The sequence below is a fragment of the Talpa occidentalis genome, unplaced genomic scaffold (assembly GCF_014898055.3).
Source record: "Talpa occidentalis isolate TD23 unplaced genomic scaffold, MPIMG_talOcc4v2.1 talOcc4.11, whole genome shotgun sequence".
NCBI classification, from domain to species: Eukaryota; Metazoa; Chordata; class Mammalia; order Eulipotyphla; family Talpidae; genus Talpa; species Talpa occidentalis.
Window position 1 is genome coordinate 75,386,838 of NW_023601104.1, and position 18,160 is coordinate 75,404,997.

Sequence of the window (18,160 nt, forward strand, 5' to 3'; positions counted from 1 at the left end):
CAGCGAAATAAGCCAAAAAGAAAAAGAAAAATACCGGATGGTCTCACTCATAGCAGGAATCTAGAAAACTTAAATAAGGGACCAGGAAAATGAATATAAGAAAGTAAAGTGAAAATCAAAATCAACAAAAAACTATGAACCAGAGACACTTTTTGGGGGGGGGGGGGCGGGAGGGGAAGGATTGGGGTCAGAATGGGGCGTTTGCAATTGTATGGGGGAATATAAAAATAAAATTTAATATTTAAAAAAAAAAAAAAGAAAAAAAAAAAGAACTACATAAAGAAAAATTTGATTATAAAAAAAATAGATTTATTTTATTTGTAGCAGGAGAAATAGAATTCCATTGACTCCAATAAAAGCACGCAAAAATGCATTCTCGTAAGATTACACCATTTTTTTGTATGTGAAGTTACACTAATTTTGCTTCTTTAGACCATTTGCCATTTCAGCTCTATTAGGCTCCTGGAATTTTCAGTTTATTAAAATAACTAACCTTTATAGGTTCTGAGTAGGAAAATTTCTATTAATAAAGAAATGTTCCATAGAGACAGCCAATAATAGTCAAACAATCAGTAGAAAATAAAAAATGTTCTAACTCTCCAATGACTGCTTGTAAAAGGAGCCTGTATTAGTTAAATATGAATCTTTATTTGGTAAAACTCTCCTGGAAACCTGGGCAAGATGAATTTAGCAATCAATCTCTTCTCTGTGGCCCTCAGTTTTTCTCTGTGAGCACCACTCACTTCAGTCTGCTTATGAGTAGTTCTATTCTTCATATACCAAAGGTCTCCAACAATTCAGAAGAAAGAACATGACTTCCCTTTTTATTTTTTTTTTAAGCTAAGTTTTTCTTTCTTTATTTATGCATACAAGAACTAGGGTATAGACCAGTGGTGGTGTCGGTGGGGAGGGCGGTGAGCAGATTCACCAGAGACAGAGTGGAGAGCAGAACAGGCAGATCTATTGAAATACACTGCTGAGGGAAACAGTGGGTGAGACAGGAGAGGTCTGCTGTGCCATGTGGATTAGCTCCCTGGCTGGGGATTGAACCATGCCATGGTGGCTGGCGACAGCTTGATAACGATGGGACTCTAACCCCTGCACCATCCAGGGAGGCCCTGGTTTTCCTTCTTTTTGCCAAAGCTTGAAGACCCCTCCCCCAAAAGAGGCAAAGCTACTGAAAGTAAAAACTCTAAGGAGGAGGGACCAGGTGGAACAGGAAAGGTTATACTCTGTTCCCTTCATTAGTTATCTACCAGGGATTTCCTACTAAAGCCCAGACTACTAGCCAAGCACTATACATTAAAAGAGAACTGCCATGTTCTGCCACCACATCAATTCCATTTATTCCTAAGAAATCAGGTTACCGATTGTTCCTTTTCAGCTAAACAATTATAAACCAGATCTATCTAGCAGGCCAGCATATACACTCCAAAGCCTTTTAAGCTTTCTAAATTCTAAAATTGCACAGTAAATGGACTAAAAGTTGATCTTATTCATAGGTAGAATCCTAGGTTTCCGGAGTTCCAGAAATTCCTTAACTATGTGCATATGTACATTTTTCTGAAATGAGTATTCATAGCTTTTAGATATTCAAGGTGATTCAGGATTCAAAAGAGTTATAAATGACTGAGTTAATAAACAAGTTATTTCCATACTACCTTCCCCTTCTAAAATAAAAGTCTCCTGGGCCTCCCTGATGGCGCAAGGGGGTAAGCACCACACTGTAAAGCAATCTGCAGCCTCTGCAGCACAAGTTCGATCCCCGGCCAGCCAGGGAGCGACTCATATGGTGCAGCAGACCTCTCCTGACTCCCCTCAGCAGTGTACTTCAGTCAATCTGCCTGTTCTGTTCCCCACTCTGTCTCTGGTGAATCCTCTCACCACCTGCCCACCCCCCCCACATCTCTGGCCTGTATCCTAGCTCTTATATGCATAAATAAATCTAATAAAAAAAATTAAAGTCTCCTAAAATGTCCACCTAAAATAATACACACAATAAGGAATTCCTTTGTCACAACATTCTGTATTCAGCTTTTCCTCTATCAGCCCATGGAAGACTCTATTGTCACTTGATCTCTATAACACAAGTGGCAATATGCCTGTGAGGAAGAGGGTAAATGCAATCATAGGCAAGAGAATGAATTTAGTCCTGGTTCTTCTACCAATTAGATCTGCCACTTTACTCCAGATCTGAGTTTCACATATAAATGAAACTTACCCAATTATACTCAAACATCACTGGGAGGATTCAATATGAAATTAGAGTGCTTTAGAACTATAAAGAGTTAAATATATTTACTGTATAAAGGAAAGGTAAGAGAAGAACATATTAGCCTACAGTCACAAAACAAGTCAAAGGATAGAACTCAAGAGTTGAATTTCCCCTTATTAAAAGTCTGCTTTTATTTCGGGGAGAGGAAAACATATGGCACGCCAGGTCCCCAAGTGAGCTTAGTCAGGACTGTACAGGGTTATACAAAAAGCAAAGTTATAACTTCACAGAGTGATTCACTGGCTTGGCGGACTCTTACTGGTTAATTCCTACACCTCTGTTATACCCATACTATGTCAACATAGAGAGGTTAAGTGGTGATGTAATGTCTGAGGCCAGGCTATGTACTCAAGGCCACTTTGTTGAAGTCACAAGGCACAAGTCAACTCTCTTCTCCAGGGGATGAGATAGGATGATTTAATTATCATGATTTTAGGAGCACTGCCATCTACCATGTTCAACAGAAACACTCATGTAAGTGATCCCAGTGCTCAGCCTTTTCAAGAAAACATACTTTCTCCTTCCTTCTCCATCCCATTTTCAGCAAAATGGGAACTATTAAGTCAGATTATAGATGTGACAAAAGTAAGAAAAGATTTAAAAATGATCACACCGTCTATTTCCAGGCCACATAGACTTAGTAGCCTGAGAGACTTCCTAAAAGCCTGAACTCTCTGCTGGACTCTCACAATCTAGGACAAGAGCCATTTAAGGAATTATGAAAGACAGAGAATAAAAGCCAAGTGCTGTCTTACAAGTGTGTGTCAGGAAAGTCAGCAGGTGGAAAACTGGCCTTCTATAACCCTATTAAGAGACTGGCTCACAGAACATGCACAGAGAAGTGTGAAGCTTGGGAGACACAATGTACCTGTCTCCCAGGTACATTCAGGGCTTCAGGGAGAAAAAGAAAAACAAACAAAATCAAAGCATGATATGAAAGCAAGAAAAACACAGCTTTCAGGCAGCCTCCAGAGGAAGAAATGGTGTTTTACTGTAGGCTTCCTCACTCTACTGCAAGACTAGAAGGTGAACTGGCTTAAATAAAAGTTAAAGGCTTAATTTGGGGTTAACTATTTCTGATGCTATCCAATCTAATTTCATTTATATAATCTTAACTGATAATAGAACTGATTACAGTTAAATAATTAAAAGATTATACTTAAATGAAAGGGAAGTCAGATTGTATGTAGGGCTTTGAATGAAAAATCTTAAAAGAGGGTGCCATCTGGAAGTCATGTGACTGTGTCTACCACACTGCCTGACATACAGTAGATGCTCAGTAAATATCTGCCTTCTTATTTTAAAGATGGTGGGTGGGAGCCTCCCCTGGTAGCGCAGCGGCTGAGCGCTGGGCTTCGAAGCTGCCCACAGCCTCTGCAGCGCCGGTTTGATCCCTGGCCACCGGTGAGGGTCCCACATGGCGCGCAGACCTCTCCTGCAGTGTCCGCTGCTCCCCTCAGCAGTGTACTTCGTCTATCTGCCTGTTCTGTTCCCCGCTCTGTTGCTGGTGAATTCGCTCACCCTCCTGTGCGTCTGACTGTACCCAGTGCTTGTATAAATAAATAAATAAATCTTAAAAAAAAAAAAAAAAAAAAAAAGATGGTGGGTGGGGGAGTATAAAGGAGGCATGAAGTTAGAAAGGGCTTAGCATGAGTGAGGAAAATGTCTCTACTCACTGAGGAATTAGTGATAAACCATTTAAGTAAACATGAAACAAAAACATCCTGTTAAAGCACAGAGATTTTAAACTGGTGGCTCTAGACAAGAATAAGTATGTTGCACAGATTTTTTTATCCATACAATAAAGTATGGATTTGTTACAATATTTAAAAACCAGGAGACTTCACAAAAAAGTCTTTTTTTTTTTTTAATTTTTTTTAACCAGAGGCCATTGCAGTATCTGTGGACTGAAACTAAGTCAAAGATTTATTTGGATTTAGATTTAGGTTCTCTAGTTTGTCACTGTCCCCACCATTCCCTATTTTACTTCTAGCCCAATTCACTTGTTTTTGCTACCTGCCTTACTCTGTTGGCATCAAGATGCCATTTGCAATGTGAAGAGATCTTTACTGAGAGTTCAGAAATCTGGGTTCCAATTCTACAATAACAATAGTTAAGCTGCACATTTATATGTCTTAACTTAAATATCTAAACTGAGTCTCTGCTTTCTCATCTATCAGAAGAGGATCTATATAAAATGATCTCTAATAGTTCTATAATTATAATTAATCGACAATGGTGGCAGTAGTGGGGGGGAGATACAAAATTAGGATGAACCTATTTCATACTTTATTCCCTGAGTCAAATTCTTGAAATATTCATTTCATTTTGAGGTAAATGAATTACCTAGTGAACCTAGGATAATCTAAAAAGAAGTACAGGCTCTCTGGCATGATACTTGGGTCCATTTGTATGGAGTGACTAACCTCATTGCAATTAAAGATAGATAGGTCACTTGCTGCCTTTCTTGACCATGTTCATTCCTATTATGGAAATTCTCAGATTCCTCTCTGGGATGGTTACCCAGCCTATGACTAAATGAAGAGTTCCAGAGCACAGAGCCTCTGACTGTGGCTATTCTCAAAGTACACAAGAACAAGATCAAAAATAAAGACTAATATAAGGAAAGGGTAGGTTTTGGAATTTGAAAGCAGCAAAAAGGACACTGTCTGAACTAGTCAAAGTATGCAAGTCAGTCCTAAAGATCATACTGTAAACCACAACAGCTGCTGCTTTAACCCTGCATGTGGAACGTTAGCATCTATCAATCAACCCTGAGAAACATGCTCTAGGAATGAGACAAGTTTAGCTCCCATGCAACACTAGAAAGCTGGAAATTCACTAGATTAGTTTCATCTTCCCAAAGCTCCTAGAACCTGAGCAGGAAAAATGGTACTTATCAATCCTGCTTTGCAGTTGAGAAACTTAGGCTCAGAAAGCTAAAAACCACACGGTAACAAAGTTCTCAGTATTTGCTTCGGCAAATATTTATTATATGTTCTCACTGTGCACTAGGCATTGGAGACAAGACAACAATGGATTAGCCACATTTCTTAGATCCCAAAGGAAGAATAAAACAGTCAAAACTAAATTTCTGTACTTCCTTTTCCCTAGGCTATATGGCTGTGATAATCTATATGGGTAACATGAACAGACTCTAAAAACATTAATTCTGAAACTGGTCCAAAGTTAGATTCAATAACTCTGTATCCCCCTCCTTCCAAGGCAAACTACTTATCTCAACTATAAGACAATCTACTTTGTCAGGATACAGTACCCATAAATTCTTCCCATAAGACACAAGTCACAAAAAAAAAAATTGTCAAATTTATATAGAGTAAAATCAAAAACCATTCGAAATTTTATATATTATTATATTTTATATATAATAATTTTATATATAATCATTATATATAACCCAAAAGACAAAACCAACATACATACTCAAGACCACCACAAAATGCCTTGTTGTGGTTTTGCCTATGGCCATATCTAGGCAAATGGGTAATTACAATCAATCAAAGTCATAGGTTCTTAACCAGAGACAATCCCCTCCCTTCCTGAATACCTGGCAATGTCTGGAAAAATTTTTGGTTGTCTGGGGGACAAATGTAGAGGAAATAATATTGGCATCTAGTGGGTAGAGGCCAAGGATGAGGCTGACCATCCTATAATGCACAAGGCAGCCCCAGATAACAAAGGAGAAAGAATTATATGACCAAAATGTTAATAGTGCTGAGGCTAAAAAACCCATGGTGTAGGTGCTCTACATATTGGCTAGAGGCCTCCATTCTGGGTCTTTAAAAAGGATTTAATGCAGATAAGGTCTGGCTGCTAATATAGGAAATGAAAGAAAACACACTCTCCATTCTGCTTTACCTCTTTCACCTTTCCCTCAGTTCCTGTCATTCTGGCATTAATAAGCCATTACATTTAATAACTGTTCTTTATTGTTCAATGAAAGGTGGAAAATCAACAAAAGCAAGGAAGAAAGGAAAAATAAGAGTGAGGGAAGAGCTCAACTGTCATTTCCACAGCTCATAGATTAACTTTCATTTCATAACAGACAATTACCTACTATGAATCTGATCATCTCTAAAAACTGCTTCTTCCCACCAAAAAACAAATTGGCTGAAAAAAATGAATTCATGGGCCTTCCCGGTGGCGCAGTGGTTGAGCGCTGGGTTGCGAAGCTGCCCGCGGCCTCTGCGGCGCCGGTTCGATCCCCGGCTGCTCCCCGGCCACCAGAGGAGGGTCCCACATGGCGCGCAGACCTCTCCTGCCGCCCGCTGCTCCCCTCAGCAGTGTACTTCGGTCCTTCTGCCTGCTCTGCTCCCCGCTCTGGCTCTGGTGAATTCTCTCACCCTCCCGCACTTCTGACTGTACCCAGTGCATGTATAAACAAAAACAAACAAACAAACAAATAAATAAATAAAACATGCCTCTATAAAAAAAAAAAATGAATTCATTCAGACCCTCTGCCCTCTCCAGAAACATCACTTATATAATTGAGGCCACCTAGTGGTTTCCATTGTGGATTGCAGCTAGCAGGTCCTAAGACTCAATTTGAATATAAATTCTGAATTTTGGTATCCTCTATTTACAAAAAAAAAAAAAAATCCTGGCCAGGAAAACTTTAAAGATTATATCAGCTTATGTAATATACAATTCAACAAGCATTTATTGTGTTTCTACTACATATACTAACCATTAAGCTATGATAAGCGGAAGTCTCTCGTACCCTAATCCAGGGGAAAATATCCTAGTTTCTGTCTTCATAAAGCAGGTCTTCACAGGTTGTCAAAGACCTGTTGTGTTTATGGCTCATGTCCACAAATAACTTTAAAGAGGTGGCGTGCAACATGAGAGTTAGCTATCAAAATTTGATATAGTTGATATACTCAAAGAGAGCACTAAATATTAATAAGAGATGAAGGTTTCTTTATTTCTAATCTAGATATGAAGGAGTAATAACATTTATTGTGTATAAGAAGAAAAAATTTTACTAATTTGATCAATCTTTCCTCATACTTGTAAAGGCAAATGTAAAACTTAGCTTGACTACTCCAAATAGTCCAATGGCTGACTCACTGACACTCAGTGAAATTTTGTGGTTAAAACAGGCAAGTACAAAATGCCGACTATGATTTTAAACTATCAGCTTTAAGTCAACATCAGTATCTCAATTCCCAGTGAGTCTGTGAAGAGACTGGAAACTCATAGATTGGTTGATACCAGCAATAAAAAGAAAGAGTCAGCATCTGGCTGTCTCTCAAACAAAGCTGCTCAGCCCACTCCCTCCCAGAAAATGCCATCCCAAAGGGCCATTTAGGATATATGTCCCTTGGATGGTATTTAGGGTGTTTCATTCATCACTGTGTTTTGTTGGAAAAAAAATCTCTCTCACTGACAGGCTAGTTTTCCACTGACTGCCTCCTTTGTTTGGAAATGACACATTCTTTGAATCTTAAAATCTGTTCACAAACATGGGTAGAGCCAGGTTGCTCAGAACTGATTTGTAACCAGTCTTGATTTATGGTATGTGCCTCATATTACCCAAAGGTAGCTATGATAAAGAAGCTATTAAACCAGAACATCCACAGACACTTTATACTCAATTGTTTCAAGCTGACATGATGCTACAGAGAAATAAAGACCAGTATAGAATACAAGAGAAAAGCGAAAGTGTGGGATGCAGTTGGCAGAGGGCGCTTTACCTGGTCACGATCTCCTGCAAAACAGCAGCTTTTCATGGTGCAAGAGTTGAAGTAACCCTGATTGTCAAACTGGAACACAGGCAGACGGGAGTGGATATCATAGAGCACAGGGGGCAGACGACGCCTCAGGGCCAGGAGCTGGGTCCCGTTGCTGTTGAATCGCACACTCATGGCACTTTGGAGGGACAGGTTGCCACCATAGCGCAGGAGAGAACTGAAAGACAGAAAGCACACAGATTAGCATGAGGCTGGACCAAAGTCTGTAAAACACAAGGCATTTATTTCTTCTCAACATGTGCGCAGGCGCGCCTATCAGGCTTGCACATTGAATTCTGGCAGAAAGGTATTTTGATAGTGTGCTACAAGGTAACAATGAGGACAGAAATGGCTTTGGTTAATATTTATAATTCATTTATGTACCTTCACTAGGGAGTTGTATGTCCTGGTTCACCTAGTATTTTTCCGTAGTTTCATAATATTCATAACACTTTTTTTATTATCACACAGTATGGTTCCAAAATATTTCTTTCCATGACTCAGAAGATACTTTCAGATTTATAGTGAATAAGAATGGCCACGAACAGTAACAAATATATAGTGCTAATTAACAGAGCATGTCTGTATGTGTTCTATCTTTTAAGTAGTCAGTATCCTAGATTATCTGGACACTATTTTATGATGAAGGGATGGCTGCTCACTGCCAGTATCACAAGCAAATTGTCTGTCTTTAATTCTTAGAGCACTGAAATAGCGACAGGAAAGTGAGATTAAGCATATGTATTGGGGATGCTGAAGAAATGAGTGCCACATCAGAGCTATTCACTCACTCTGCCTCACACAGAAACGTGTTATGAAAAGGAAGAGTTCTGGTAGCTTTAGGGGGAAAAAAGTCTATAAGTGCTAGGGAATCCCAGTGCTGGAAAGGGTCTCAAGATACCTAAATTCAATCAGCCTAGCAAATTTGAAGCATTTTTAATAAAGAAGTTTTACCAAATGAAAACTTAAAGGGCTACATGCTACCACAAGAGACATAATATTGAATGGAGATAACACATTTGGGGGTGGGTAGGGCCAAGAGTGATGAGGAAGATAAGGGAATAAAAAAGCAAATATCTAATGGGAAAAGGAGGCCCTGAAAGGACATGTCCAGGAAAAGGGGAGGTTCCAGGGCATGAGCAGAGCAGCGAGGAGAAAAAGCTGGAGAGGAGACTGAAGAAGGAAGGAAGCAGGATGGAGAGCAATAAGGAGACCTGGAGAAGGCATGTGGAGCAGAAAGACATGTGAAGAAACTGTGCTTGCCTTTTGGTCCTGGACTGATTGAAAGAGATGTAGGTGAGAGACCCACGGGGAGGTTAACAATGGCCGCTTTTACCTTGATTTTGATTTTGTTCTTTTCCTCCCAGACTTGTCTGACTGTTTCTGACCCTTTTCTATGGGTCCCTGCCAGAAGGTACTTTTTTTTTAAAAGATTTATTTATTTATTTATTTATTTATTTATTTATTTATTTATTTATTTATTTATTTATACAAGCACTGGGTACAGTCAGAGGCACGTGAGGGTGAGAGAATTCACCAGAGCTAGAGTGGGGTGCAGAGCAGGCAGACTGACGAAATACACTGCTGAGGGGAGCAGCCGGCGGCAGGAGAGGTCTGCGCGCCATGTGGGACACTCACCGGGGGCCGGGGATCGAACAAGCGCTGCAGGGGCTGCAGTCAGCTTGGCAACCCAGTACTCAACCGCTGCGCCACCGGGGAGGCCCCAAAAGGTACTTTAGACTCGTGGCAGGCTTTCAGGCCTAGCTCTGTGCCAATCCTGTTTGGGTGGACTTTTACCCACGAGGAGATGGGTAACTGTGGGTGCTTGATTGAGAAATTATGTTTTAGAAACTTTGTTTTTTTTCTGTATTTTCACTAATTGTATTAAAGTTACTTTCCATTAAAGGTCTTATGTTTTGTCTTGATGCAGGGGATGGCAGAACCTATTACAGTGGGCAGGTTAGGGGGTTCTGGGGTGCCCCTCTCCCTGCCTTATAACAAGTCCTGTGTCCCGCAAAGCAGTCTTCTCACCAGCAGGAGGAACGCTCTGGTACTGCAACTATGTGTGGAAACAAGACTTCAGCAAAATAGAATTTAATCCCCTCATGATTAAAATGGAAGGAAAGAAAGAAGAGACTTAGAAAACAGTCACTAGAATGCCAAGAATCAAGGAAAAAACCTAGTACTCCTGCGGGCCCCAAATGACAATCCCTGTAGAGAACTATGTTCTTATAATGGTCCTAAACACAAGCCACGGTCACTCACACGCAGGAAATAAATGACGGTGCTATTTGAGCCCAGGCATTTCCTTTACAGAGTGCCCTAGCTGTCACAGGCATTATCTAAACATTAAGCTCAAAAGCAACAAAAGACTTTCAACTCATGATCAGTATGGAGTGTGCAAATAAACTAGCATCTATAGAACTGAAGAGGAATAGAGGAGGGTGAAAACAAGACTCAATAAAAAGACACATAGCCAGTCCCACCAGCCATAGCAGCAGGGATTTGCATCAGCTCAGGCATCCCTGATAGAAAAGCAAGGGCCTCTGGCAAAAGCCCTTCTCATCTGTTAACAGGATCTTCCTCTGCTGATCCTAGTCAGGCCTATAGTACTCTGCCCATCTCCACCAAAGCTTCTTGACCTAAGTTGGCAATCTGATCATTCTAAAAAGGTCTATTTGTGAGCTCCAAGAGAATAACTAATTTTTCTCTTGACTATGCTTCAGGGCAGAAAACTCCTATGTCTCACAGAGAGGGTATGTATATCAGAATCTTGCTCCTAGAATCCTTAGGGTTGCAATCTAAAGAGCAAGTTACTAACACTGAATATTTGGAGCTTGGGTGCAAAATTCATTTCCTTCCAGAGATATGGAACAGCACCAGAAATCCAGAGTGTGACCTATGTTAACTAATTTCTCAGCAGGACTTCTATAACTGTCTACTCCTGATAGGGACAGTTGGGCTGATCTAGCTCATAAGGAAGAAAAAGGCTTAGAAGCAATTTGTCTTTATAGTCAAGATAAAAAGATTATGTCAGAGATTCTGTGGTTTTTGGTTCCAAGTGCAGTGTGCATGAGAAAACATCTAGGACTCTGTTATAAAATGTAGGTTCTCAGGCTCAATCCCCAGCTATCTAATTCAATCTTGGCAGTGGGTCTATGAATTTGAATTTAACAAGCAACTCCTGTTCGTTCTGATGCAAGTGACTTTCAAACCACAATTTGAGAAACAAGACTACATTTTGGAATTTGGGAGACAGAGTGGGGGTGGGTAGAAAAGGTGAAGAGAAGATTACTAGAGGCTCAATGAAAAGCCAACCACATCACATAGCACTTTTTACTGCTCTGTGTCTACTAGCCGAAAGGACTTCTAAATCCTTTTAAGATCAGAGTTCCTAGACTCTATCAACAACTTCTGAAATATTTTTGTCTTCTCTTCTGCAACTTCCCAGAAGGGGAAGTTTCTAACTTCCTCTTAGGGAGCTGAGGATATCTATATACAACAAGAATGATTCAATCTTGACTTGCTTTGTGGACTCTGATCTTGGCAGTAAAGATGTCACTATTTTTACCCCTCCTGAGAAATAGCCACCATTACAAACCCCAATGAGATGAAAGAGTATTTTGAAAGGCTCACCCAAAGAAATACTCAATTGGACTTCTTCATTGGTCTGGCAAAGTAAAATAACAAATTTTTCTTAAGTACTTGTTTAAGGCCAAGGTTTTGAAACAAAAGCAAAACAGGGTGAACCTGTTTTCAGGGAAAGTGTATCATGTCCAGCACAAGAAAGGGTATCAATAAATATTCCAACATCAGAGTCCATGAACCTAGATTTCCATAAGTCCATGATTAAATAATTCATTTGTTGATACTAACAATAATTTCTAAAGCCCATCAACATGAATTTCCTTACAGTTTCTACATGAAAGTTTCCTAAGACCTGTAAAATACCTGGAATCAAGGCACTGCCATTCCAATTCACAGACATCAGAGCTGGTACATAAAACCAGAGAGGCGAAAATGAGGTCCTACAGGTGGGGAGGAATTCCCCCAACCCCATTCTGCTTTAGGACAGCTTCTGCTTTATAGGATGACCTAAGAATGTGGGACATTTTGTACTTCCTATAACATAACCCAAAGAATATTACAGATATTACCAAATAATCAGAATTAGGCAAAAAGTGAACCAGTTCAGAGAGTTACAACAGTCCCACTCAAATGTGTTCAGCACCCCAAAAATCTCTTTTAACCATTTCATTTTTATATAAGTGGTGTAACGGAAAAGGACCTGAGAATTCTCACTCTTTTTTTAATACAACACTTAGTTTCAAGATTAAGACTTCTCTAGAGGGATCTCTAGAAAACTGTTGAACAACCACTCTGAGAAATACACCTTATGATCTGTGACTGAACAAAGTTATATTACTCAGAATGTAACAGGGTGGTCCCGGGAAAGGGGGAGGTTCCAGGTTTCCTGACCCACCCAAAAGGAGGGTGGAGCTGAGCAGAGAGAGAAGAAGCTGCAGAGGAGACTGAGGAAGGAGGAAGAAGGATGGATCCAGAAGGAGACCTGGAGGAGGCACATGGAGCTGAGAGACACGTGAAGAAACTGTGCTTGCCTTTTGGTCGTGGACTGGGTGACACAGATGTGGGTGAGACCCATGGGGAGTTGACAATGGCGGTTTTTGTCTTGATTTTATTTTGCTCTTTTCCTTTCAGACTTGTCTGGTTGTTTCTGACCCTTTTCTGTGGGTCCCCGCTGGAAGATGCTTTAGATTCATGGCTTTGGGGCCTTGTTCTGGGCCACTCCTGCTTGGGTGGACTTCTACCCATGAGGGGACGGGTCACTTTGGGTGCTTGATTTAGAAACTATACACTTTGCCTTTCCTGTATTGTTTCCTAATTGTATTAAAGTTCTTTCCCATTAAAGTCTCATGTTTTGTGTTGATGTGGTAGATGGCAGAACCTATTTAGAGCAGGCAGGTTGGCGGGCCCTGGGGTACCCCTCTCTCTGCCCTGTAACAAGAACATGATTCCCTGCAAACCTCCTGACTTGAGCTATAGATTATAGGTTCAGTGTGTATGCTAAACTTTCCTTCCCTTTTTGAATAACCAGAAAATTTTAGTTTGAGGTCAACAACAGGCAATGACTAAATTTCTGATAAAGACATATTTAGATAGTCAAATGGCATATCCAATCCCTCCAGGAAGCAAATATGAATAGCAGGCATTGTATTGTTTCTAATCACCATCTTCCAAAACAGGGACATAACCAGAGCTGAAGTGATCTAGAGCCCAAGCTTTTACCTTTGGTCCAGAGAGCCCCAAAATCGCACAAAACCAACCAAGATCTTAAAATGAATCAAGAGACAGTACCACAACAGATTTGTTCTTGGATACTCATAACTTTTCCATAGAATTAGGGACTCAACAGTTAAGTCATCTCAGTTCATCCAAACGGAATGACTTTATTTAAATCCCCCCCTTTACCCCAAACTGTAGAAAATAGACAGGTATTTCATAAGCAGTCATTTAATCTTCATCTGAAAACTATTCCTGGTCCTACTTTTTGACCTATATCACATAGCAGCAGTCCTGATCTTATAGTATATAAAACTTTGGTTGGTAGGTGGAAGAAAAAAAAAAAACAGGGGAAGGAGGGAGATTGAGATAGCAGTTGCTACAGCAACTGTCACAGTGCAGAAGGAGAGGGTGGGAAGATATGTAGGTAAACAGGCAGTTCATATGCAAATCAAAACTACCATGAGATACCATCTCACACCAGTGAGAATGGCACATATTGAAAAAACTAGCAACAACGAATGTTGGCCAGGATGCGGAGAAAAAGGAACTCTCCTGCACTGTTGGTGGGAATGCAAACTGGTCCAACCACGATGGAGAGCTGTGTGGAGATTTCTGGACCTACTAAACATAGAGCTTCCATAGGATCCAGCAATTCCACTCCTAGGTATTTACCCAAAGGACACAGAAACATCAATTCCAAAGAGCACCTGCACCCTATGTTTATAGCAGCACTATTTACAATAGCTAAGATTTGGAAACAACCCAAATGCCCAAAAATAGATGACTGGATCAAGAAGATGTGGTACATATACACCATGGAATATTACTCAGCATTCAAAAAAGATAAACACATGCAATTTGCAGCCACATGGATGGCGCTGGAAGGGATCATGCTCAGCGAAATAAGCCAGAAAGAAAAAGAAAAAGACCGGATGGTCTCACTCATAGCAGGAATCTAGAATACTTAAATAAGAGACCAGGAAAAAAAATAACTGTAAGAAAGAAAATATCAAAATCAACAAATAACTATGAACAAGAGACACTCTATGAGGGGTGGGGGGCGGGGAAAGGAGGGCTTGGGGCAAAAATAAGGGGGTTGTAATTGTATGGGGAATATAAAAATAAAATTTATTTTATTTTATTTTTTTTATTTTTTTTTAATTTTCTAGAGGCATGTCTTATTTATTTATCTATTTGTTTGTTTTGTTTTTGTTTGGTTCATACATGCACTGGGTACAGTCAGAAGCCGGGAGGGTGAGAGAATTCACCAGAGCCAGAGCAGGGAGCAGAACAGGCAGAAGGACCGAAGTACACTGCTGAGGGGAGCAGCGGGCGGCAGGAGAGGTCTGCGCGCCATGTGGGACCCTCCTCCGGTGGCCGGGGAGCAGCCGGGGATTGAACCGGCGCCGCAGAGGCCGCGGGAGCTTCGCAACCCAGCGCTCAACCGCTGCGCCACCTGGGAGGCCCTAAAAATAAAATTTAAATTAAAAAAAAAAAACAGGCAGTTCATGATGGCAGGAGAAGAAACTGCGGTGGGTGCACTGACTCTTAGGTTACAAGGCCACAAAACTAGAGGAATGTTAAGGAGGAAAGAAGTCAAGTCTGGGAAAAATCCCAAGTCAAGAAGGTCTGAAAACAAAAATCACAATTAGTTAACTTCTAATAAAATCTTAGGCAACAAGTTCAAAAAAAGAGAATAGAGAAACGTAAAGGAATGGGGAGAAAAAATGCTGACAAGATACCATTACAGGAAGACAGTGTTTCATACAGAGCCACTCACTGAGAATGTGTTCAAAACCCAAAGTCACCTCTAGTTGGCAGTAACAGAAAAAAATCTTAAAATAATGGCTTTCAAACTTTTTTAGTGTAACCCCTTGTAAGTATGTTTTATATTGCATCCAACTCATTAAGCAATAAATACCACTTACTATATGTAATGTACTCATTTTCTACGCTTTATTGTTTTCTTTAATAAATACTTGTGATCAATGAAATTTATTTCATACCACACTGGTTACTGAAAGAGCTTCCTGCCTTGTTTCCAAGTTTCCACTATTGACCTATGCTTCAGTTTATCCTAAACAAAGCAGCCAGAAGGATCCTGAACCATTAATCAGATCACATCGTTCTTTTACTAAAAATCCTCCATTTCAATCACAGTGAAAACAAATTCTTTACAATGCCAACAAGACCTTAGACAATACACCTTCTATTCTCACCCCTTTTATCTCTGATCCCACCTATCACTCTTCTTACCTTACTCTACTTCAACCACATGATGCCTCTTTACTGTCCCTAGAACACATCATATATGTTTCAGGACCTTTGCACTTGCAAATCCAGCAGTCCAGAATATTCCTCCCCAGATCTGTGCATGGCTTATTTACTTACCTCTTTATTTAAATATCTTCCTCAACTAAGTCTTTCCTGATAACCTATGAAAAACTGCAACTTACTCAACACTCCTTGTCTCCCTGCCTGCTATAATTTTCTCTAAGTCATGAATAATCATTTACATACTACGTATTTTTTATGTATTTATTCTGTTTCTTATTTGTCCTTTCCTATTTTTATCTTTTCCTTGTGTATCACAGGTGTTTTAAACAGTGGCAGATACATAACAGACATCTGATAAACATGATCTAATGGATCATGAAGTAGCAATTTAATAAACCCTGACTTAGAACAGAGTTATGATCCTATACGAACTGTAGTTTTACCAGGATAGTCCATTGTGCTTTCTCCCCATTTTGCTTTCACCCCTCCACTTCCCACTCCCTATCTGATAGCCTCAGTTCTATAGCCAGCTTTCTAGAGTTCATTCTTAGTTTGGTTTTAGCACCCCCTTTTTGTCTGGTTTCTCTATATTCCACATACAAGTAACATCACTCACTATTTGCTTTTCTCTTTTTTTTTTAAAAAAGATTTATTTATTTATTTATACAAGCACTGGGTACAGTCAGAAGCGCGGGAGGGTGAGAGAATTCACCAGAGCCAGAGCGGGGAGCAGAGCAGGCAAAAGGACCGAAGTACACTGCTGAGGGGAGCAGCGGGCAGCAGGAGAGGTCTGCGTGCCATGTGGGACCCTCCTCTGGTGGCCGGGGAGCAGCCGGGAATTGAACCGGCGCCTCAGAGGCTGCAGGCAGCCTCTCAACCCAGCGCTCAACTGCTGCGCCACCGGGGAGGCCCTTGCTTTTCTCTTTCTGACTTATTTTGCTTAGCATAATCCCCTCCTGCTCTATTCATGTTGTCACAAATGGCAACAGTTTATCTTTTTTGAAAACTGAGTAATATTTATTGTATAATATACTACATCTTCTTGATTGTATAATATACTACATTTTCCACTCATTTGTATTTGGGCACTTAGGTTGTGTCCATAGCTTTGCTATTGTAAACAGTGCTGCGCGTTTCCCTTGGAATTATTCTTTGGGTAGACACCTAGAAGTGGAATTGCTGGGTTGCTGGGTTGTACCACAGACCACTTTTAATCTTTTGAGAAATCAGCATACTGTTTTTGTTGGGGCTGGATAGTCCACATTGCCATCAAAAGTTAAGAGGATTCCTTTTTTTCCACATCCTTGCCAGCACTTGTTATCTGGTTTTGTTTTGTTTTTTTGCTATGGGCCATCTCTCACAGGTATAATATCTCCTTGTAGTTTTGACTTATACTTCCCTGAAAACAAGTGATCAACATTTTTTCATGTACATGTTGGCCATCTGTTTGTCTTCTTTGAAAAAGTACTCAGATCAGTTATTCTTCCCATTTTTTGATGGGGTTATTTGTTTTCATTTTGTTGAGCCGTATACTCCTTTTGTTGAGTTCTTTATGGACCTCTGACATCAGTCCCTTGTTATATGTATTTTCTCCCATTCGGTAGGATGTCCTTTTGTTTTAGTATAGGTTTTTTTCACTGTGCTGAAGCTATTCAGTTTGATGCAGTTCCAGTTATTTATGTACTCTTTTGTTTTCCTTGCTGCTGGAGATGAAACCACAAAGATAGCTCTGAAATCTATACTGTGGAGTGTTTTGCCTATGTGTATTCCTCTGGAGATCAAACTGGTGCTGTATCTTAACCCCTTGCGACACCAGGCAGGCCCTGTTATTTTCTTATTTTAAGCTTCAATTTCGAGGTTCTGTTCATTGATTATATTACACAGGACACTGATTTGTTTTTCTGCGTTTTCTTGTACATCTTTGATCAGCTTTTCTGTTTCTTATAAATCTGCCATTCTACTTCCAAAAAATCCATAAATAAATGACAAAGTGATATGATTGGAACAGAAAATAAAGTCAAAACAAGGGATTTTATGCAGATTCCACAAACATCAGCAATGTTCTTGGCAAAATCTTTCACACATAGATAATGTCCTGGATAAATGAAGCCAAGATTATTGAAAGTGAAATAAGAAATAAAATATATGACTCAGATAAAAATATTAGTAGTTTAACTTGTGACCATAAAATAAATTGTTCACACTATGAATACACTAGAGAATTATACCAATATAAAAACCCTAGAAGCAAGTTTTTCATTAAATTTAATTTCCAAAATATTTTTGTGTATAATGTGTATACCAATTCTATAATCTAGACAGGATTATTCTGCCCAGCAAGAGAAAAGCTCTGACTGAGATGCATTAAGTCTAGAAGGATTCGTCTAAGTTAGTCACTTTGCATTCTTCCCTGTAATTCGGTAACTCATTTATTCATGTATACATTTATTTATAAACACTTCTGAATACCTGCTAACTATTTTAGGCACTGTATTAGGTACGTGGATAGTATTAAAAGATGAAATAACATGAGTTAGATATTGTCAAGGAC

General features: G+C 39.8%; 1 protein-coding gene across 4 annotated transcripts in view; it reads right to left on the bottom strand.

Annotated features, from left to right (window-relative positions):
* The window catches only part of DCAF5 (DDB1 and CUL4 associated factor 5), a 100,355-nt gene that overhangs the window by 35,281 nt on the left and 46,914 nt on the right, over nucleotides 1–18,160 (bottom strand). For all 4 annotated transcript variants that reach the window (XM_037503557.2, XM_037503558.2, XM_037503559.2 and 1 more), the window contains exon 6: nucleotides 7,993–8,206. In XM_037503557.2, the coding sequence (XP_037359454.1) occupies nucleotides 7,993–8,206 (214 nt within the window). The remainder of the gene's footprint in view (nucleotides 1–7,992; nucleotides 8,207–18,160) is intronic.